This window comes from Trachinotus anak, unplaced genomic scaffold, assembly GCF_046630095.1.
Source record: "Trachinotus anak isolate AG129_WGS33_773 ecotype Australia unplaced genomic scaffold, CSIRO_AGI_Tana_v1 ptg000015l, whole genome shotgun sequence".
Classification (NCBI taxonomy): domain Eukaryota; kingdom Metazoa; phylum Chordata; class Actinopteri; order Carangiformes; family Carangidae; genus Trachinotus; species Trachinotus anak.
Genome location: NW_027273866.1, coordinates 17,102,539 through 17,125,476, shown reverse-complemented (window position 1 = coordinate 17,125,476; position 22,938 = coordinate 17,102,539). Strand labels below are relative to the sequence as shown.

At 45.9% G+C, this 22,938-nt stretch overlaps 3 protein-coding genes across 5 annotated transcripts; 1 reads left to right on the top strand and 2 right to left on the bottom strand.

The window, feature by feature from the left end:
* Positions 1-290: 290 nt before the first annotated feature.
* snx6 (sorting nexin 6) lies at positions 291-11,193 on the bottom strand. Of its 2 annotated transcripts, none has more exons than XM_071498626.1 (14): positions 11,096-11,193; positions 10,844-10,894; positions 9,840-9,944; positions 8,973-9,083; positions 8,322-8,443; positions 8,107-8,230; positions 6,847-6,942; positions 6,649-6,754; positions 5,391-5,466; positions 5,230-5,269; positions 4,959-5,045; positions 3,961-4,120; positions 3,400-3,485; positions 291-2,188 (listed from the first exon to the last, which is right to left on the bottom strand). In XM_071498626.1, exons 1-14 carry the CDS (start codon positions 11,099-11,101, stop codon positions 2,135-2,137), a joined length of 1,224 nt encoding a protein of 407 aa, XP_071354727.1. In that variant the 5' UTR covers positions 11,102-11,193; the 3' UTR covers positions 291-2,134. The 2 variants fall into 2 exon arrangements, with proteins under 2 accessions (XP_071354727.1, XP_071354728.1); XM_071498627.1 differs by having other exon boundaries at positions 10,844-10,891; positions 11,096-11,188.
* Positions 11,194-11,628: 435 nt separating this feature from the next.
* On the top strand, positions 11,629-15,030 carry LOC139633149 (protein NLRC3-like). Its single transcript, XM_071498638.1, has 2 exons — positions 11,629-12,670; positions 13,687-15,030. The coding sequence occupies exons 1-2, from the start codon at positions 11,766-11,768 to the stop codon at positions 13,691-13,693; spliced, it is 912 nt and encodes a 303-aa protein (XP_071354739.1). The 5' UTR covers positions 11,629-11,765; the 3' UTR covers positions 13,694-15,030.
* A 2,184-nt stretch (positions 15,031-17,214) lies between these two features.
* Positions 17,215-22,091, bottom strand: cfl2 (cofilin 2 (muscle)). Of its 2 annotated transcripts, none has more exons than XM_071498650.1 (4): positions 21,831-22,091; positions 18,990-19,297; positions 18,507-18,583; positions 17,215-18,205 (listed from the first exon to the last, which is right to left on the bottom strand). In XM_071498650.1, exons 1-4 carry the CDS (start codon positions 21,831-21,833, stop codon positions 18,093-18,095), a joined length of 501 nt encoding a protein of 166 aa, XP_071354751.1. In that variant the 5' UTR covers positions 21,834-22,091; the 3' UTR covers positions 17,215-18,092. The 2 variants fall into 2 exon arrangements, with proteins under 2 accessions (XP_071354751.1, XP_071354753.1); XM_071498652.1 differs by lacking the exon at positions 21,831-22,091 and adding an exon at positions 21,369-21,519.
* Between the last annotated feature and the right edge of the window lie 847 nt (positions 22,092-22,938).

Genomic DNA, 22,938 nt, shown 5'->3' with positions numbered 1-22,938 from the left:
ATTGATCCCTTGGGGAAATTCTGATTTGGTTCTGAAAACCATAAATATATCTTCTTATGGATATGTTTTAATGTCCATAAGAAGATAAGTCCACGTCCGTGTTGTGGGTTATGATTATGGAAACTTGTTTCTAACTGTATAAGACACTAAAGACTTCCTGACAGGGCCTTCATGAAGATGACGTGAAACCTGCAGGCACTGAAAGCACTGCTTTCTGACCTCTGACCTCGCTGTCCAATCAGAGTGCTTCTTTCTGCCTGACAGTCCCAGTAAAGTGTTCACACAGAAGATTTAAGAAAAGTGTCCGTAAAGTTTTATTCAGTCTCAGTATGACCAGGGTGGATTACAGACCTGCTGAAGTTTAAACAACTAAAATGTTGTGAATGTCATAATTTTTTATTCTTCTTGTCACTTTATTTCTGTTTCATCACGTCTCCATCTTGAATCAGTAATGGAAGCTTTGGTCACATAAGAGTGAAAAAACATTCATATACAGTGCACTTTAAAAAAAGAACGGGAACAAAAACAGTTTTCATTCTGTGGTTTTTAAACTTTTTCTTTACAATAAATCAAACGGAGCGACTGATCGACGTTAAGGCAAACAGACTGAAGCTCCACCATCAACTGGAATGACAAAAACATCTGACTCAGGAAATTAGAAGAAGCTACAGTTAGTGATAGTGATGATGATGATGATGATGATGATGATGATGATGATGATGATGATTAGCGTTCATTAGTTAACTAATACAAACATGTACAAGGCTTTTTTTTTTACTTAGTGACATTACATTTTAATAAGAACGGGAACCCAGAGCTGGACTCAAAACGCCGTCACACAGCAGCAGCACAGGAAGTTCACCGACACAATAAAACAACCCCACCCCCGACACACACACACACATACACGCACCGCCAAAATAAGATGACGGGGAACTGAAGAGGAAGAAGATGAAGAGAGAGTGACAGGACAGCTGAAGCAGCAACAGAATCTAAACAGGAGAGACGACAGAGCGGATCATCTGCACTGTAAAAAATCTCCACCTTACCAAGTCCACTCGAGAGTTTCTTAAAACAAGTCACAAATCAACCTGTTTCTACATTTCTTCGTTTTTCAATTTTTCTGCTGGAATTTTTTCCTTAAGGTGCCTCAGAAAAAAAGGGCAGATGTGTAAATCTACACCTCCACCTGCTGATGAAGACCATGTAACAGCTACTAAATGGACCATGAGCTGAGTCTGTTTACAAGTTGATTTCACTTCATTCACCAGAGAAAACATCTGGAGCAGGATTAAAACACACACACTGCCTCAGAGTCAGTCAGAAACAAACTGATGACCTGTCTCAGAATTAAACATCTTCTCATGTTATTATGAGACACTGAGTCAAATGATGAGACCAGGTCTCCAGTGTCTCTTTCCACAAACAGGCTGAAGTTCTGTTGCTTATTTTAAGAAAAGACTTTCATGAGCCAATAAAAGACAGAACTGTCTTGGTAAGATGGAGGTTCCTGCAGGATGGAGACCAGGTAACACAAACTGGGACCAGTTCCTCCTGAAGCAGCAGACTGGGATGTGGCCAGTCTCCTCTGAGGGACGTTCATGAGTGTTTCTGTCCTGATACTGACCTGGTGTATCTGATCTGTGCTGGGTGTCATGTCTGGACTTGTACTGACGCGGTTTTAGGTTTGGTACCAGGTCAAGGATTTACTCAGTGATACACCAGAACCGGACTGGAGCCAGACTCTAGAGACTGGTCTTCTAAAACAGCAACCTGAACGTCCCCACACTGACCCAGCTGGTTCCGCCGGACCAGTAGGACCAGTACAGGTGCCGCAGGTCTGACGTCAGACCAGAAGAACCAGTACAGGTGCTGCTGAAGAGAGAGGGAGAGAATGAGGATGAGGAGGAAGAGGAGGGTGAGGAAGATGAAGAGGACGGTGTCTGGTTAGTGATGAAGACAACAGACTTCCTGTCACTGTTAACCCTGTTCTCTCTCTCTCTCTCTGGTCCAGAGTCCTCGGTGTCGTCCGTCCATTAGTCCAGGCTCCGCCCTGCATTGGGCGTGTCCAGCTGAGAAGGGGCGGGGCTGTGACGAGGGGCATGTCCAGTTGGAAGTAGGCGGTGTTGTACAGTTAAGTGTTACCTTTGAGGATGCCCAGACAGCTCTGCAGCAGCTGGAGGTTCCCCTGCAGGTGAGAGGGGGCGGAGTCACAGACACAGGTGTACAGGTGAATTACATGACGATAGAGGCATTTGTTTTTGACTTTGACTGACTTGATGAACAGCTGTCGACTGGAGGGGTGGAGTCTGAAGAGATGTTTAGATGTTAAGAAGTCTGAGTTCAGGTTTCCTTAGAATTAAAATGTTTGCACAAAACACCCTGAAGTCTTCCCCTAAAGATTCCTTAAAATCTTCACTTAAGTATTTAAAGACCTGAATGAGCAAACTGAGGGAAAAACTAAAGGTTCCTCTGACTCTGAGCTCAACATGATGAGTTTATGATAAATGAAGAACCTGAGCAGACGAGTGTCTCAGACCAGGAGAGACCTGAACCATGGACCTGGGTCTACAGCACAGATCTGACCTGAGGTCAGATGTCTACAGTTGGATCTCTCTACTTTCCACAGCTCAGAGAGATGAGGTAGCAGCGACTCCTTCATAAGAGTGACAACAGGTATCACAAATCAACGGTCTCCATGGAAACAGTAGAATTTTACTGCAGTAAAATCTCTTTCACTGCTGCAAATAACCCTAACCCTAACTAAGGAAAACTTTTAAGAGATTCTGTGTAACAGCCTTATGTAACTCCCTCAGCTAAGGAGAAATTAAACCTTAAGTGTCTTACTTAAGTAGAAAACTTCAGTTGTTTTGTACAATGGGCCTCGGCTCTAATGCCAAACTCAAAAAGTGCAGCTGAAGGAGAGAAACTGCAGCCACCATGCTGCCGGGATGTTTTAACGTCATGTGACATGGTGATGTTCTGGTGAAGTTCTGACCAGCATGCATTAATTTAGCCAAATTCTGGTTTTACATCTGAGTAATGAGATATCATCACTTTACATGGATAAAATTTCGATCTTATTATAAACAAATGTCAGCATTGATATCACATTAATCTGCTCATTAATTAAAGACCTTTAAAGTTAAGGTTCAGTTTCAAACTAATTCAGTTACATAAAGTTGTTTGGTTCTTTCCAGGGTTAAATTAAGGATTAATAAATGTTTCCAAATCACACTCCTGTTTCTACACCTGCTCATTCAACAACATAAACATGTAAATGAAGCAGACAGCTGACTTTGGACAAAGAGGTCCTGGACCTCTGTCAGTCCTGACACTGACGTGACTGAATGTTGGCCTGTTCCTCTAAGAGCTGGGGTCTCTGCAGTTTGTTGGTACCTTGGCGTGTTTGAGCTCCAGCTCTGCCAGCTCCACCAGGTTCTTCCTGAACGCCGCCACTCGTCTCGTCTTAAAGTCTATGAGCTCTGCATTCAGAAGGAAAGGTTGAGAGTGAGTCACTGCTCCAGTCACAGCTCCACTGTCAAATAAAGTTTCATCCATTTGAATCTAAAATATTTTGGCTCATAACGAAACTGTGTTGGGACAAGAGCTGCCCACGTGATTGGATCATATAAGACGGATGTTAATGCAGGTCTGAACCGTAGTTAACAGGTCTGAACTGGTGTGAACTGGTCTAATATCACTGCAGCTGTTTCAGTGAGCTCTTGTGTGACTGTTTCCTCAGTTAACTACAGTTTAACTACAGTTTCTGTCACATACAGCAGATCTACAGCAGAATATAAACTTAAGGCGTACAGAGCACTGCACGCTGTAACGTACACTGATAGCTACTCGTCTTTAGAGAACCTGTGTCTGCAGGAACATGAACACTCAGCTGAAACAGGGGCAGCAGTCAAACTGAATAGGATCAGGAGTGGAGGAACAGGGACTGGATCAGACCTTGCTTGGCGGACTCAGAGATCTTCTCGAACTTGTGGCAGCAGAGCTGCTGGCTGGTCTCGGCCTGCAGGACGTCTCTGTTTTTGGCTCGAGCTTTATCCAGAGCCTTGTTAGCATTCTCGTAGTCCACCAGGGCCCGGCTCCTCCGGTACAACAGGTCCTGCAGCGTCATATCATCACAGATATTACTGATACTGATCAATAACATAAATAAACTTCAATCAAGATCATAATTCAACTTCATTCTGACTGCACCAAATATTCACTAAAGCACCAAATGTGGATTAATCCACCAATGAAGATAGTCCCTAACACATGCACTATTTCCTGTCTGATAAAACAAGACAATGAAAGTATATGTCTGAGTGTCCTCTTCAGTAGGAACCAATGAGCTGAGAACCGCAGACAGAGGGGGGAAGAGTTGAGAGACGGACTAACACAGTGTTGGTTTGAAGCTGTGTCTCAGTTCAGGGTCTTGTCCTTCAGAGGCAGAATCTAAAGACCTTCAGATGAGTTCTCCTTTTCCTGGAAACAAAGGGTCCGACAGGTGGATCCTTCGTGGTCCAACATATCCCAGGATTCATTGCACAGCGGTAATGAAAATAATATGTCAGCAGACACAGAGTCTGAGAATCAACTGTTAATGTCAGTGTTGTGTTTCAGCTCAGTTCAACAGTAACAGTACAACTGTTAAAACCAAAGACCTGAAAACAACAAGTTAATGTCAAAAAAAGTTATGTGTTGTCAAGGTTGCTAGGCAACAGGAGCCGCACTTTGTGATGTAACGGCAAGGGCAGGAACAGCTGGTAAGACATATTGAAAATCCTCCGTAGACCAGACCATCTCATTTCAGTTCAGCCTTCGTGGTCTATGACGCCTATGAAGGGCCACACCTTCGTGGACCAGGTCCTCTGAAGGACGTGGCCCCTGAGCTGGGACACAGCTTGAGGCTAAACAGAATAACTCGAGGCTGATGCTGCAGCTGTGAGCAGACCGACCTTCGCAGCCTGAGACTCTCTCAGGTAATACTTCAGGAGGTCAGCGAGCTTCAGGTCTTCATCTGCTGCAACTCGAGCTTCTATTTTCTGCAAAACAACAAGAGTCAGAAGCTGAAGAGTGAGTGGAGAGAACAACAGGATGAGGAGCTGATTTCTACAGCACACAAAACCACAGATTCACATATTCATCTTCTCTGACAGGACATCACATTTAAACGTGTCCCTGCCTGAATGACACGAGTCAGTCAGGGCTTCATAGCTGCACACATACCCTGGTTTTCTCAAACAGCTCCGACACCTTCAGGAAGAATCTGAAACAGAAGAGAGGCCCTGATGTCACTCCAGGAAGATGAAGCAGTGACACTGAGACTGGCTGTTTGAAATATTCAGGTGTGTGTTCAAACATGTTGAAGCGTCTGCTGCGGCTCGTACTTGCAGAGGTCTGTGGAGTCCTGTGTTCCTAATGTGTAGAGAGACGAGGCGATTCTGTTGATGTCATCTGCAGCATCTGCGCGCACGCACACACGCACACACACACACACCCACACACACACAGAGTTAAATCCCAGTGAACTGAACTCCACCACCTCCACCCGGACTCTGATGAAGATCAGCTGTTTCACCTGGTTCACGTCCACATGATGTTTTATAATAAAAACACATGATGATGAAATAATCAGTCGACACCATGACTGAGTGTTTCCACCTTGAACCAATGACAGTCTCACAAAAACAGATTCAGACAGTCAGGGATTCATACGTCATAGAACCTCAGGAACCAATCCTGTCTACTTGTGGGGACAGGGGGCGGGGCTAAATACACCTGAAACCTTGTCAGTACACAGAGCCAGAGTTAGCATTAGCACAACCACTAACACTGCGTCAGCCACTGCCAGTTACAAGCTAACAAATAACATAAACAAATAAAAGATGCTAACTATGCTAACGGTTCTGATCCGTCTGCTAGTCTCTGATTCTGGTCTCAACAGACTCCTCATCTGAGTCTGGGTCTGACTGAGGCTCCAACATGAGGCTGAGTCTCTGATGTTTCCTCCTCTAACCATCTTCATCCTCTCTGCTCTTTCACCTGGACACCTGGAGCCAGCAGGTGGTGGGTGGGGCCAAAGCCTGATCCAGGTTTCTCAACCAGGACGTCAGAGTAGATGAGCTTCAGACCAGTTTATATGAAAACGTGAAACTGAATATGAATCAGCAGAGGATCTTACAGAGTTTGAAACAACTCCCATGATTCAGTTCATCTCCCAATGAAGAGACAGATCAACAACAGATCAGTTGATTGAGACACGATAAAACATTATTGTGTTTTATTCACCACAGCTGATTGTTATCTGTCACTGTGGCAAGCTGCCTCCGCCCAGAACAGACAGACATGAACTCTGAATCAATAAAACCATTTCACTGACTGTCGAAGGACATTTCTCTCCTCCAGACTGAGCCTCTGAGTAAATCCAACTAATTACACGAAGGGTTTCGTGTAATCCCCCCAGCACACGCACGCGCGCGCGCGCGCACGCACGCACGCACGCACGCACGCACGCACGCACGCACGCACGCACGCACGCACACACGCACACACACACACACACACACCTTCCAGCTGTTGTACCACTGCTATCATCAAAAAGCTTACTTGAATGTCCTGTGTTATAAAACTGGGCCTGGTTCTTACTTTTGTGCGAGCGAATCATTCTGTCAGATTTGGCCGAAGCGTCTTTCACTCTGTTGTGATATTCTAACAGGAACGTCTTCTCGTGCTCAAAGAAATCGTCCACATCCTGAGGCAGAGACAGAAAAACGTAGGTCAGTGAAACCTGAGAAAGAGACGCAGAGACCGGATGATAAAACTCTTCAGTTGTTTGTTTGTCACCTTGACTCCGGCCACCAGGACGCCGTCGGCAGACTTCACCACGTTCTTGAAGAAATCTTCCAGTTTCTCCTTCTTGTTCTTCCCTCGAACACTCAGCTGTCAGAAAGGGGAGGTCAAAGGTCACAGAACAACAACAACTTGGACTTTAGCAGCAGCAGGTCCACAGAGGACGCAACAGGACGAGACATGTTACAAAATGTTTGTTTGTTCAGGTGAAACTTCAGACAGGTGAGGTCCAGAGATTAAGAAGATCCTGTGTCAGCAGCTAAGATTCATGTTCACACACAAGAGTGAGTGTGTTCACATCACAGCCAATCAGAGCTGGAGCTGAGAAATACCTGTGACTAGTGCAGAGTCATGTGACCCAGTTGTGAATGCTGATTGGACCACACTGAAGCCCAATGTTAGTGGGTTTCTGGAGACCAGAGTTACCTGCTCGTGTTGTTTCCTCCACCAATCAGACAAGTTACAGGAAACATGGTCACAGTTTCCTGAGTCACAGCGTTGAATACTCACCAAGAAGTGTTTTTGCAGAACATTATGATGTCACAGTGAAGTTTACCTTTGACCTTCTGGATATAAAATCACTTCATTTAACCTTGTTGACATTTGAGTTAAATTGTGTCATACTTAGTGAATGAATTTGTGGGTTACAAACTGTTTTGTGAGGTCACAGTGACCTTTGACCCCTGACCACCAAAATTTAATCAGTTCCTCTTTGAGTCAAAGTGAATGTTTGTATAAAATCTGAAGAGGCTCCCTCCAGATGTTTCTGAGATATCAGGTTCATGAGAATGAGACAGACGACCAGAAAACATGAGGCCTCCCGTCAGAGACACAAAAACAATGGAGGAGTGAGACCTCTCACTTTTCCTGTGAGGAGCTTCAGGCCTGTATCAATCTCAGGGTGGAAAACCAGACTCAAAGCAGGAGGTCAGACACAGACTTAAACCTCGATGACTCCACAGTTTTTTACTTTAGTTCAATGCAAGAGAATTTCTTCTTCTTTATTTCTATATCGTAACTTCTGTGAATTAAATCTGACCCAGCTGCAGCAGCCAGCAGAGGGTTGTGAACATCTGCACAGCAGCATCGGACACCGGCGTTGGACACAGATGAAATTTACTGTGGCTACAGTTTGAATTTCCATCTGCAGTTTTTAGTGAGTCATGGCTGAGTGACATAAATACGGATGTGAAAGTATGTTTTTAATTACACAGGTGTGTGATCTGTGTGTGTGTGTGAGTGTGTGTTACTCACGTCCTGGTTGTACTCCAGGAAGACGTGGAAGTTGAGGTCTTTCCTGAGGACAGGATGAGCCGCCACACGACACAGGAAGACCTCGTGCATGGCGACGGTCTTCTTGAAGATGGCCAGGTACTCTCTGAATGAAGACACGGCGGTCAGTGTGGGACAGCGGACTAACTGATCATAACTGATGGGGGTCAGTAGTTAGTTAGTTAGTGCTGACTCACGCCTCCAGCTCCTGCTTCATCTTAGTGAACTCCTCCTTGGTCATGGATCCTTCTCCCTCCCCCAGCTTTTGCAGCTTCTCTCTGGATGCATCGAAGTCTGGTCTGGGAGGGGCGGGGGGGATCTACAACAACGTCAACAACAACACTCAGACTGGGAAACGTTCACTGACACACTGATCTCTGTGGAACTCAGAGTTCTGGATCTGGAGCTCCAGGTCACAACAGTGAACATCAATCAATAATCAATATGTCAGATCTTTCTCAGGTAGGACCTTCAGGTTGTCAACTTTAATTAACTTCATTATTGTTAATGTGGACTCATTTAGCAGCCGATCCCAGATCTGAACTGAACCTTTATTTAAACTTCAGTCAGTGACAAATGATAACAGAGAAACTTTCTGAAGGATTCAGATCTGAAGATGTTTTGTCTGTTTGTTCCACAGCTCTTAATCACACAGTAAATATCTGAACAGTCAGAGCAGAGCGCCCGGCTTCCTGAAACACAAGGAACCAGTGATCTGTCAAAAACCAGCCCTACACTGCTCTGTATTGTCATCTCGCTGAGTGAATAAAGTTAGATTTGATTTTATGGGCATCACAGCCTGTGGAAGGTCACAGAGCAGAGACGGTGTCGTGATGCGTGTTTCTTACGATGTATCCTGCATAGTCTTCGTTCTCCACGAACGAGTCGTGCAGCCAGATGAACTCCTCGTGCTGTCGAACCACCGAGAACTCGTTCTGCTTAAAGTTAGGGAGCGTGCTCTGTGGGAACAAGAGTCATGTGACCTGATCAGACCCGCTCATAGAATGTGGAGAAGAGTGTGAGCTCAGTTTACAGGAGAACCTCTACATGAAGTTCAATTAGAGGAGAATCACGAACTCTTACTCTGAAGCAGCATCTAGTCAGAGGAATTATTTTTATTTTATTTTGAAAAATGTGACAGACCATACACTGCTAGGACACGGAACCTATCAGTGTCCGAACGATAGACTCTTCAGCAGAGACCAGGACCTGATCTGAGGTCTGAGTCTGAAGGTTTAGAACCAAACACAGGTTCTTTAGTTTTAGAACCAAACACAGGTTCTTTAGTTAAAATGTTTAAATGAAAAACAACAACGTCTCCTGCTGTTGATTCAGTTGTGTTCTTATGTCTGCAGTCTCTACAGTTCTAGTCCGTTTGTTCTCCAGGTTGTACAGTCTGTCAGGAGGGTCTAAACTCTGACTCCAGTGATGAAGTTGTGAATTTTGTCCACGTCTGCTCAGATGATTTGATGCTTTTTTGACTGTGAACTGAAGATTTTGAGCTTTTGACTCTTTGATGAATAAAATGAGTCAAAACTTCATCTTGGGCTTTGAAGAGTTAGAGGCACTTTTCTAGACAAACCAATTTATCAACAAACAAATTTTGATCAATGAACAAAGACAATAATCGTCAGCTGTGGCTCGGAGCTCTACACCCGTTTTAAATCCGACCAAACATCTGTTGTGCAGTGCGTTGTTTTGTGTCTCTCTCGTACCTTGGTGTGGACGGTGAACTTGACCTTGTCTCTCTCACTCAGAGCGTCGGAGATGTCGACCTGAAGCGTGGCGTCCGTCTGCAGATCCACGTTCACCGCCCGCGGCTGCGGGAGGACAGAAACCACATAACCCATAATGCACCACACCCTCTGATTAAACAGAGGAGCGTCCACTGGACCAGACTGAGGGATATCTGAGTTTTTGAGGTTTAAATTCCATTGTTTGCAATTCATTTCAATATTCACAAATTTTATATACATTTAAAAATCTAGAATCAAGTTGCTGAAAGCTGCTCAGACTGGAGGAGGTTACAGAGAACATGGGTCAGCTGAGGTTGTGATAACTATGATAACTCACTACTTCAGACTGTTAGATACAACAGCGCTATCATCCTTTAAATAAAGGGTACAATGGACATGTGTTTTGTAGCTGCACTCGTCAGATGAAGGTGGTGGAAACGTTCCAGTAAAGTACATCAGCACAGTAAAGAAGTAAAAGTACTTTTTACCACTGGAGCAGGATCCACATGAACCACTAACTGTAACTGGGACCAGTAACACAGACTGGTTTCAGAGGAGAGTTCTCACTCTGTTCCGTTTTTTCACTGACTTTATCTGGACTGAAGCGAATTATCCAGTTAGAGAGAGAGAGAGAGAGAGAGAGAGTGTGTGTGTGTGTGTGTGTGTGTGTGTGTGTCGACGGTCATGTGACAGTCTAATGTTTAACCAGCTCATTAACATCACGTTAATCAGCGGTTCGTTAGCTGCTAGTTAGCTGCTAGTTAACAGTTGGCTAACGGCCCGCGGCAGGGTCTCTGGACCCTCAGCCGGGGAAGCCAGTTTAACCACAGCTGGCTGAGGCTAGCACACTGTTAGCATGGAGCTAACGTTAGCAGAGACGGCTAACCAGGCTACAAACCCCGAGCTGAGGATAACTAGCCGCTTTAGCCGAACAGAACCCAGACAGACAGGTGAACACAGACAGGTAATCAGTGAGCACTCACTCCCCGGTCCTCCTCGGAGAGGAAGTCGGGTCCGTCGTCCAGCCCTTCCTGCTGCGGAGACAGAGAGAGCACAGAGCCGTTAGTTTACCGACACACCGACCGTAACACGACAACGACCACACAGCCACCGGAGCACCGGAACCGCTCGCCGCGACCCGCCATCAAAGACCCGCGAATAGAAAGACACAAAAATACAAACAAACAAACAAACAAACAACCACAGACAGAAGGAGAGAGAAACCGTAAACCCACCATCATGGCTGCCAACGGGTGGAGACCGGAAGTGGTGAAACGTCATCACGTCCAGGCGTCATCAGCCAGAGTTTGATAATAATAGTCTCAGTTTGTTGTTTTGAGGTTCATTAATTCAATTTTCCTTTTATATTGTTTTTCATTATAACGTCTCATTTCTGTTACACTTATTTATTATTTATTTTTTTACTATTTGTATTTATTACATTTGAATCTCTCGTGAGCACATGTTGTGGACATTTTTCAATTGAGATTGAAAAAAATAAAAAAAGATGAACAAAGAGAAAAAAATGAGTTAGATAATAAGATAAGATAGAATAAAACTAAATAACAGTTGGGTGTCAATAACCATAAAATAAAATAAAATAAACAGCCCTGACTCATCAACTAGAGTTAAATAATTAAATTAAGTACAATTAAATAAAATAATAAAATAATAATATCCTGGACAACACCTTCAGGCCAGAGAAGCAGCTACAGCAGCAGCCAACGTCTCATCTCTCTGCTGCAGGACTGACAGGTTCACTGTCATCAGACTGTTCAACACCTCTAATATAAATGAAAGCTGTTCTTTTGTGTTTCTCAAGAAACATTTCTAGAATTTAACAACAACCCGGAATTGATTTTATAGATTAGATTCTGCTGGATCACTGCTACAGTTCTGGAGCACATGTTGACTACAGAGCAGAGAGGAGAGCTGCCCCAGACCCTGACTGACCTGTTCTCACACTTCCTGCTGGTTCAGACAAAGAGGAAGAAGCTCAAGTATGATGAGGGACATGAGACGAGTCCACAGGAGCTGATGGAGGCTGACAGGGAAGTTCTTCTGAAGCTGGGGAGGCTGGCGTTTGAACATCTGGAGAAAGGAAACATCATGTTCTACCAAGAAGACCTGGAGCAGTGTGGTCTGGATGTCACAGAGGCCTCGGTGTACTCAGGACTCTGTACTGAGATCTTCAAAAGAGAGAGTGTGATCTTCCAGAAAACAGTCTACTGCTTTGTTCATCTGAGCATTCAGGAGTTTCTGGCTGCAGTCTACATGTTCCACTGTTACACCAACAGGAACACAGAGGTCCTGAAGAACTTCCTGGGAAAACAGCATGTTGATTTATCTCTGGATGTCTTCCTGAGGGCAGCCATGAAGAAATCCCTTCAAAGTAAAAATGGTCACCTGGACCTGTTTGTTCGCTTCCTTCATGGCCTCTCTCTGGAGTCCAATGAGAAACTCTTAGGAGGTCTGCTGGGTCAGACAGAGAACAGTCCAGAAACCATCCAGAGAGCCATCAACAACCTGAAGGAGATGAACAGAGACGATATCTCTCCTGACAGAAGCATCAACATCTTCCACTGTCTGATGGAGATGAATGACCACTCAGTTCATCAGGAGATCCAAGAGTTCCTGAAGTCAAAGACCAGATCAGAGAAGAAACTCTCTGAGATCCACTGCTCAGCTCTGGCCTACATGCTGCAGATGTCAGAGGAGGTTCTGGATGAGTTGGACCTAGAAAAGTACAACACATCATATCAGGGACGACGGAGACTGATCCCAGCTGTGAGGAACTGCAGGAAGGCTCGGTGAGTCCAGACATGATCAATATAATTATTATTATAATTATTAATTATATGACTAATATAAATAATCAGTAGATTAGATCAGTAGTTGAGTCAAATTCAGTTAAACACAGTTTGCATTTATTCTCATTATTCTTAGTTTTAATTTGAAAACAATCAAAGGTCAGTTTTGTTTTTAACCTTCAGCCAATCAGAGCCAGTCTTCATCACTGATCACCATGGTAACTCTGCCAACAGCAACTGTCTGTACCAGACCAGTGTTTCTGCTGGAACTGCTTCCTGTTAAAATCTGGACCTTACAAAATAAGAGCCCGCTGCAGCATTAACTCTGCTCTACATGTGAAAACAACAGTAATTATTTATTTACAGAGCAACTGCTCAAACTCCAGGTGACTGTTGTTCCCATGGTGACAAAATAAAAAGACGAGTCCTGAAACCATCAGATTGAAAACGATGGAAACACTTTGGTGAATAAAACAACTGTGTAGGAAAATACATCATCCAGGTTTGAATTATTTGAAGAGGATCAAACGCGACCTCAGCAGCTCCTCGCTGCTCAACACCAACATGAAGGTTCCTCACAGGCGTCAGCTGTTCCACTGGAGAACCAGCAGGTGGCAGAGTTTTTTCTGTGAGCGCTGGGATCCAGAGATGAGGATCTGATCAGCTGTGGAGCAGCTTCTGCTCTGATCTTCAGTTTCCCTCCAGTCACACAGCTGATGTCACTGAGAGGAAATAACTTTAACCAATCAGGGCTTTACACTGTGTCAGCTGAGGCCTGTGATTGGACCATCTCTGACCTTTAACATCTGTCCAGAGGTTTGAACGTTTGCAGGTCTGTGAGCTTCCAGCTCCGTGTTCACTCCAACACGCTAACATGAGAGCTGAGAGGAAGCAACTACGCCACACAGCTGCTGCACATCTGGTCTGATCAGGACTGAGGTTCCTGCTGCATCACTGACTGATGGAGTGAGTCTGACTCTGACTCATCTCCTCTGTTCTTCTTCTTCTCTCAACAGACCGTGAGGGAATCTGTATGAAGCTGAGGATGAAGAGGACGAAGACTCTCAGTGCTGCGGTCTGAACTGATCTGAGGTCAGCTCCAGAGTCCGGTCCACCATCGTCTGGATGTGACGGAGCTTCATCAGTGACTCTGGACCTAAAGGTCATAAAGTGGAGCTGAGGGTCATCTGAGGCTTCAGCAGTGTCACAGAATCAGCTGATTCTCCTCCTCAGGTCCAGTTCAGGAGAAACTTCCTGTTTGTGTTGCTCTCAACAGTCTGAGCTTCACAAAGAGGGAATTTCAGTGTAAAGTGACTTAAACTCTGAAGGTTAGTTTGACTCTGACTCAAGTTCTTCAGCTGAAGATGTTATTGTTCAGGAGGAACATGTTGTTGTCTGTGTTGTGACCAGCAGCTCTGTCAGTGTGTATCTGTGAGTGTTGTTTCTGAGGTTGTTGCAGAAGATGAAGAGGAGTGAAGACTAACACAGGTGAGAGCATCATCATCATCATTTTCATCAGCTCCTCTCTCATTGGCTGGACAGTCAGAGGACACAGCAGAGAGGTTTCAGTGAGGACGTCAGACATCTCAGTGGTCTGCAGGTCTGTACCTGTCATTAACACTGCTTCCTGTCACATGACCTTCAGAATAAAGTTTTCATACCTGAACCTGCAGCTTTAATTTGAAGAAACACTTCAGCTGTTGAAACGTTTCCAGGTTGTAGTTCAGACATTTCCCACAGTTGCCTGAAGGCAGCACAGCGTTCATTATTCCTACACTCAGTGACACCTTGAACTGGTTCCTGCTGTTTGGTGACACCTGGTGGTGATGGGGAGAACCGCAGCCTGGTCTCACCCTGAACCACTTTAATGACGCTGGTTCTCACAGCAGCTTCACACAGGGACAGGTTCAGACCAGGGGAACCTGTCTCAGCCTGAAGGGACCACCTGTCCTGCAGAGAACTCAGTCTGCAGCCGCACTGTCCTTCATGTGTCAGCACAGAGTGTGAGGCAGCGCCATGGTTTCTGCTCCAGCCCTCACACTCACGCTCACCTGCACACCTCAGCTCACCTGTAAACCTCAGCTCCTGGTGCAACAGGTCTGGATTTCTTTTAGTAGATGATCTCCCTCTGACTTTTACTGCAGTAGAATAAAATGGAAACACTCAGCAAACTGCTGATCATCACAGTACTTGAGTTCATGTATTGAGTTACTTTCCACTGATTCCTACATTTCAGACATAAAAGCTCAACATGTCACCTGTTGTCGACCTTTTCACCTCACCTGTCTCTCTGCATCCTCTCACCTGATGTATCACAGCGACAGAAAACAGTCTACATCAGTCACAACCTGCAGAGTGTGTGTGTGTGTGTGTGTGTGTGTGTGTGAACAGCAGTGTACAGAGCTGCAGACACACTCAGAGTTTCCTTCTTCTCTCTGTGGAAAAACTTCCTGAACAAACCTCCATCCTGTCTGAGTTAAAGGAGCAGGATGAGGTTAGCTTAGCTTAGCACAAAGACCAGCAGTGTTGGCAGTTAGGTGGTTTCCTGCCAAACTGACCTACTTTCTCTTTTTTATATTGAAGCAGCGTGGAGCGGTGGGAGGGGGCTGAGAAACTGAGGTGAAAGGGACAGGTGCGTCCAGGTGACTTCAAAACAACAGGAAGTTCTGTCCTGTAGTTTGTCAGCAGCAGCGACACAGCTCACAGAACAAATTCATGTAGGATACTTTAAAACAGAGACAGACGGTGTCATAACTCTGTCCTGACTGAGTCAGACCTGAACCACATGTTGAGCTGACTCAGTGTGACATCACTTCCTGAGGATATCACCCTCTCTGATGTCCCTCCACAATAAAGCTCTGGAGAAACAGAGGCTGCAGAACTTCACTGAGAATCCTCCTTTCCTTCAGTATCACAGTGAAACAGAGACGACGTGATCCCCTGCAGACAGGAGCCGATCACATGACCACAGCTGGTCACATGATCACAGCTGATCACAGATCATTCAGTTTACGTAATGATCCAAAATCTGAATTAACAGGCTCAAAATATCAAGATCAGGGGGAAACTCACTGACTCCACTGCAACATGGTTGTGTAGTTGTTGTGTAGTTGTGCAGCCCCTCTGCAGCCTGTCCTTTTGTGGACTCGGTGTGTGTCTGTTGTGTAGGTGTTGTGTAGTTGTTGTGTAGTTGTGCAGCCCCTCTGCAGCCTGTCCTTTTGTGGACTCGGTGTGTGAGTCCAGAAATAGCAGCAGGATCAGATTCTCTGCAGCTGATCGTCTTCCTCCGTCTGTTTCTACTCAGTTCTACTTTAACAACATGTTCTAATGTGACCAGTAGAACCAGCAGCTGCTGACTCACAGAGCCAAACATGAGCAGGACCCAGACCTGGTCCTGGTCTGAGTCACGCTGGACTCGCGGCGTCAGACCTTTTATGGGCAGGAATTTACAGCTTTCATTCATTCAGACCCTGAAGCTGCTGGACTCAGGATGTCCGGACTGACTCTGGACCAGTCTGCCAGATTCTGGACTCAGGTCCAACTACTGAGGTTCTACTGTGGTCATACTGGTTCTACTGGGGGTGTGATATTCTAATGAGGTTCCGCTGATGTTTGACTGGTCTTACTTGGGGTTCTAATGCCGTTATTCAACTCCTAATGTGGTTCTAACAGGGTTTCTGTTGGTTCTAAAGAAGGCTGTAACTTTGGTCTACAGTCTTACTGGTTCTATTGGGTTCTACTGAAGCTTATAATCTGGTTTAACTAAGGAAGGGAAATAGTTCTAATGAGGTTCTAATGAATTTGTAGTGGTTCTAATGGGGTTATACTAATCTAAATAGGTTCGAATTAGTTTATATTGGATTTAAAAGGTTCTACTAGGGTTCTACTGAAGTCATAAAGGTCACAATAGGATCTTACGGACCATATTTGTTCTACTAAAACTACAATGGTCTACCAGGTTCTACTGGTCAATGGTTTACACACAAGAAGAGGCCAGGGCGGCCCGGTAGTCGAGTGGTGAGGGCGCGTGTTAGCAGGCAGTCACCGGTTCGAGTCCCGACCGCCCCGACTCTTTCCTGCAGGTCATTATCCTCTCTCTCTCTCTGTTGAGCTATAATAAAGGCATAGGAAACCACGCACACTTTACTGAGGCCGTATCTGTTCTTGTAGTTATATTAGAACATAGTTGTTATAATGGGGTTCTATTAGGGTCATACTCATCACAGTAATTCCACTGGGGTTCTTTTATCTGGTTCTAATGAGATCTACAAGAGTTCTAGTACGTGTAGACACGTCACACAGGTTCTACTGAGGATCTACTGAGGTCACACTGACTCAACTGGTTCTCAGTGTTGGAGAACATTCTCCCTCAGGATCATTTTAACCTGACTGATGTTTAGTTCCAGCCACAGACAGAAAGCAGAACGTGACCGACACCTGTTCATGTGGAACCTCTGTGGTGGATGTCAGGTGACCACCAGGTGAACGACCTGCAGGTGAAAGTGCTCTGTGATTGGTGGAAGCAGAGACGAGGCGGGGAGGCGTCAGATCTGCCACAGGCTTTTATTGCAAAGTGGCTTCCTGTGATCTCAGAAACAACGTTCCACTTTAAGGCTCCAGATGTCGTGTTGTTGTTGTTGTTGTTGTTGTTGTGGGGTCGTCTCTCACTGCTGGGTTCAAATCTGCTTCCTGTAGTGTTTCTTTACAAAATAAAAGTGCACTCTAACTCTGGTGTGACGGTTACATTCAAACTGAAAGTAAGGCGACGACCAAACAGCTAGAATGACGGCGAGTCCAACAGGAATGAAACTGAGGTAAACAAACGTTAGCGTGGTGACATAAATACACAGAATTTGACGTCAGGATCTTTTCTGTCGCAACCTGTAGTGTTTCAACAAAAAGTGCTGGGTAATAATCTTCTCTTCTGAATGCATAGTCTAACAATGTGTCTGCCTGGTTGAACATACTGGAGAAGAAACAACACTTCACAATAATAAATAAAGTCATATGTAAAAACCCGTGTGCTGCAGGAGGCGGAGCGTCGCTCGCCTCCGACACATGTGGCTGCTTCCTTCACATCGACTTTTTGGCAAAACTCTGGCTGTGAGAGAGAAACAACCTTCCTGGGGTTTGGTAGTGTGTCGGTTTGTTTTTTTCTGCCAGGGGAACAGAAGTCATGTGGCAACAAACTGGGAGGTGTTTGCATATCATTATGTTAATGAGATCTCCTTCATGTTGGAAAAAAGCAAAAAGAACAAAAACAAAAAGAAAACAAAGAGGCCTAAAGACGCTAACTCCTTCAGGACATGGATACAGACAGAGCAAGCTGCTGGGTGAAGCGGCGGTGTTCAGGTGGGGTCGGGTGCTTCGGTCCGGATGGCACGGCGGTTGGCTTGGCTCCGCTCGGCTCGCCGCCGTGACATCACAGCGGCTTGCCCTCCAGAGACACCACCACGTTCCCACCCAGCTTCTCGGCCAGCGTGCTGCGGTCCTGGATGTCGTCCAGCCCGTTCACCTGCCACTCGTGTTTGATACCTGAGGAGACACATCTGAGGTCACTGCAGGGTCAGCACACACCTGACACACACACACACACACACACACACACACACACACACACACACACACACACGAACAAAACACTATCACACCTGAGCTGTTGCTGTCGGAGCGCCATGTTTGTTTACAGCTGAGACAACATGTGAGACAGAGTGAGACCTCTCCCAGCACAAGGATCTTTGTGTTGATCACAGAGGTCAGAGGTCATATCTTCTACAATGTCATCATCTGTAATCTCTAATGACCTCTGACCTCAGCAGGTGACAGGAGAACTCACCTGTAAACTTCTTTTTGATGGCATCTTTAGAGCTCGCGTAGATCATCTTACTCTTCAGTGGAGCGCTCTCTGGAGCCCTGAGGAACCACAGGACACAGAACAGTTACAGCTCACAGTGAGAACACAGAACCAGAACAGAACCAGAATCAGAACCTGGTCGACTGGTTTAGATGAACAGACTCTAAAAACACTTAGTCCAGTTCTCTACACACGTGTGTGAAGGTCTGACAGAACAGAGTAAAATCGTGTGTGAAGGTGGATACACCTGGACATTAAGTCCAGGTGTAGAGGACTAATCCTGAAGACCAGGACCTAACCCGTGTCAGTCTGAGACCTCTGGACCAGATCAATACCTGATCAAAGATCAGGAACAGGAAGACACAGCTGATCATCAGAGCACGTGACTAAAACATGTAGAACGCATCACGACGCGCTGATCACGCTCTGATTGATCCTGTAGCCCCCCCCCGATCAATACTGTACCAGAAGATGAAGACGAGGTCCTCCTTCTTGGACTCCTTGGTCTCATAGGTGGCGTCGTACAGGCCGTATCTGCAGTCGTTGAGGGGGAGGAGCTTGACGAAGCAGGCGTAGGGGTCGTCCACGGTCTCTCCGATGTCCCCCACCAGGATCTGCTTCCCCTCCTCCACGATGATCTTCTTCCTGTCCTCGCTCAGGCAGAACAGGACCGCCTTCTTCCTCTTCTTCACCTCGTCCTGGGTCGAAGACTTCCTCACCTTCATGTCGTTAAACACCCTGATGACCTCATCGTTCACTGTCACACCTGACGCCTGCAGAGGACAGGTGTGATTGGTTCATGTCTGGACATAAAGCTGCAGCCATCAGTTCACCAACAGGAAGCTAATTTCATCATTTACTAATAAAAATAATAATAACGAGTCCAGGTGTCACTGACCTCACCTGTTTCCATTCTGTCTCTGTCTGCTTCATTATCGTTCTAGTGGGGGTTTTTTTTTTCACAGATCTGAGAATCACTCAGTGACAATTCAAAACTTTCCAGGCCTGAGGAAGGAGCCTGGTGCGCTGTGATTGGCTGTGAGTGTGTGTGACAGTGACAGCAGCGTGAGTCAGCAGGTTTTTATAGCCCATGATTCAGAGCTGAACTCTGACCTCTGCTAATGAACACAGTCCAACAGGGGGTCAGTGAATGCACCACCACAAGGAGGCAGTGAACACATCGTCATAAGGAGTCAGTGAACACACCACCACAGCTCATATTAGGGCTGCAGCTATTGTAAATGAGTAAAGCTGCAACAATCAGTTGATAAATCGATTAGTTGATTGACAGAAAATTGATCAGCAACTATTTTGATCATCAAATCATCATTAGTGATTTTTACAGTTGAAGTGTCACATGTGAAGATTTGATGCTTTTCTTTGTGACACATGATTAAACTGAATCTGTTGGTCAGACAAAATGAGACATTTGAAGACATTTGAAGACGTGGGAAATGACAGCAGCTATTTTTACCAGGTCATGGGACGACATGACTGATCCAAAAACTTATCTGAAGATCAATCAATAATGGAAATAATCACTGCCTTTTATACGTATATATTTGAAAAATAGTGAAAATGCCAGTTTCCCATAGTCCTCAAATGTCTCCTTGTGTTTTTGGCTGTGGACAGTGAGGAGCAGGACGCAGAGACAGATGTGGACACAAAGCATCAACACGGTCGGTGTCTGATTCAGTCACTTCTGTGTGTGTGTGTGTGTGTGATGATCCAGATGTTTTCACTGATCAGCTGACTCCTGTTGGACTAACAGACCTCAGCTGATCCACCAGGTCTCCACTGGAGCCACTGACAGGAAGTTAGCTCCTGATCATTGTGATTATTAATTATCATCAATGTATCAGCACCATCATACAGAGAATTGATTAGTTCTGATTAGTGTGCTGCAGAAATCTGGCTCCTCTGAAAAACTGGTCTGATAATTGATGATAATTGATGATAACTGATGAATCTTTAACTGAAAATCAGCTGCTCTGACACTTCATCTTCATCTGGTGACGGCGCTCACTCTTCTCCCACATGACGTCAGAGTCACTTTATCTACGTCACACAGAACAGATCAATGCTGAAATAACTGATCGATTGGTCGACCGATTGATCTGCAGCTGCTCTGGTAATCAAAGAACTGCTGAAGCAGCGATGTCAGGTCTGTTTCTCTGTCACAGCTGACTGTCAGCGTCAGACTCTGGTGGATCAATAAACGAATCCATGAACCCTGGAGTTGATAATCGATAATAAACTGAAGGCGTCGCCTCCGAGAAACTTTCACGTCTCACATTTGGAATCAAACAATAAAACAAGGAGCTTCAGCAGATCAATCACTGATAATCAATAATGAGTTCGAAGTGAGGAACAGACCTGATCTCCGCTCTGCGGTTCATGTTATAACAGAAGAACCTCTGAAGCTCATCGTTTCTATCACTGATCAATCTGCTGATCACTTCCTCCATTGATCCGCAGTCTACAGATCAATAGACCCCAACTATCGTGTTGGTCATTTTGATGTTGATTGATTATCAGCAGAGCAGCTAACTGATCGATTCATTAACAGCTTTAACCGGACTCAGCAGAACCGGTCAGATGAGGACGAACCAGCAGCTCCCTGGTCACTAGTTACTAGTTACTGGTCTCTGGTCATTAGTTACTGGTCTCTAGTCACTAGTTACTGGTTACTGGTCTCTGGTCATTAGTTACTGGTCTCTGGTCACTAGTTACTGGTCTCTGGTCATTAGTTACTGGTCTCTGGTCACTAGTTACTGGTTAGTTGCCGGTTACCAGCCCGCAGGCCTCCAGCAGTGACTCTGCAGTCTGACTCTGTCGACTAACCCGGACTAAATCCAAGCCACCACCACCGCTGCAGCTGAACCGGGTCAGTCCCGGATCTCTGAGTCCAGCAGACCGGGTTTGTTCCGGGTCCGACGGTCTGTCCCGGCTGGGTGCGGGCCGGCCAGCCGGAGTAAGATGGCCGCCCCGGGCCACAGGGCCTGGGGGCAGGCCCGGCCCGGCCCGGCCCGGCTCGGAACACGGAACGCTGTCTGGATAAAACCAGGAAAACTCCTCTAACGGCTCCGGAACAAGTCCCGCCGCCGGGAAACGGTTCCGTGAGGCGCGAGCACCGAGTGAGCGTCGCGGAGCCGCGGCGGCTAACGGACCGAGCCGCCATGCTAGCTAACATCACGCTACCCGCGGAGCCACTTCACGGTCCACCCAGACCCGCAGGACCCGGACCCACAAGATCCGGGTCCTCTGGGCCGCTGTCGAACCCGGGGGGGCACGGCCGGTTCTTACCATGTTGTTCCGAGGTTTGTTCGCGCTGCTTCGCCGTCAGATCAGGGTTTCTCAGGGGTGAAAGGTAGCGGGGAATGTGGCCGGCCGGAGGAGGAGGAGGAGGAGGGGGAGGGGGGGGGAGGGGGCAGGAGCAGGGAGGCGGGGCCACACAGGGATCAGACCTGCGACACTCGGAGCACAGACCGGACCGGTTCACCTCCCAGAGCCGCGTTTAAGTTCTGCTGCTGTGAAACCGAACATGACGAGAAAAAGCCACGAAGAAGAGTTTGTCTCAGTGAGGTGGGGGGGTTCTGGGTTGAAGAGCAAAGAGCCCCCCCCATATGGGGTCCTGCAGTCGGTCATGTGACCTCTGGGTTGTGACAGTGAAAAAACGCTTGAACGCACCACATCAACTTCATGTGTTCATTTAGGAAGTTGAAATAAAAAGTAGCAGCAACATCTGGACAGAGGCTGAAGGCAGAACCTGAGCAGGTGTTCACTCATTCACTCACTCATTCATTCATTCACTCACTCACTCATTCACTCACTCATTCACTTATTCAATCACTCACTCACTCATTCACTCACTCATTCATTCATTCACTCACTCACTCATTCACTCACTCATTCACTTATTCAATCACTCACTCATTCATTAACTCACTTATTCAATCATTCACTCACTCACTCACTCATTCATTCACTTATTCAATCACTCACTCACTCATTCACTCACTCATTCATTCACTCACTTATTCAATCACTCACTCATTCACTCACTCACTCATTCACTTATTCAATCACTCACTCACTCATTCATTCACTTATTCAATCACTCACTCACTCATTCACTCACTCACTCACTCATTCACTTATTCAATCACTCACTCACTCATTCAATCACTCACTCATTCATTCACTCACTCATTCACTCACTTATTCATTCACTCACTCACTCACTCAAAACCTTCTATTGAAGCCATTTCTGCAAACACTCCCAGTACATGACCTGGGTTTTAAGAAAAGAGAGAATGATGAGGCTGAGTGTGTGTGTGTGTGTGTGTGTGTGTACTTGTACTTGTTACACAGTAAGGACCAAAAAAAGTATTTTACTAACAGAGTGAGGACA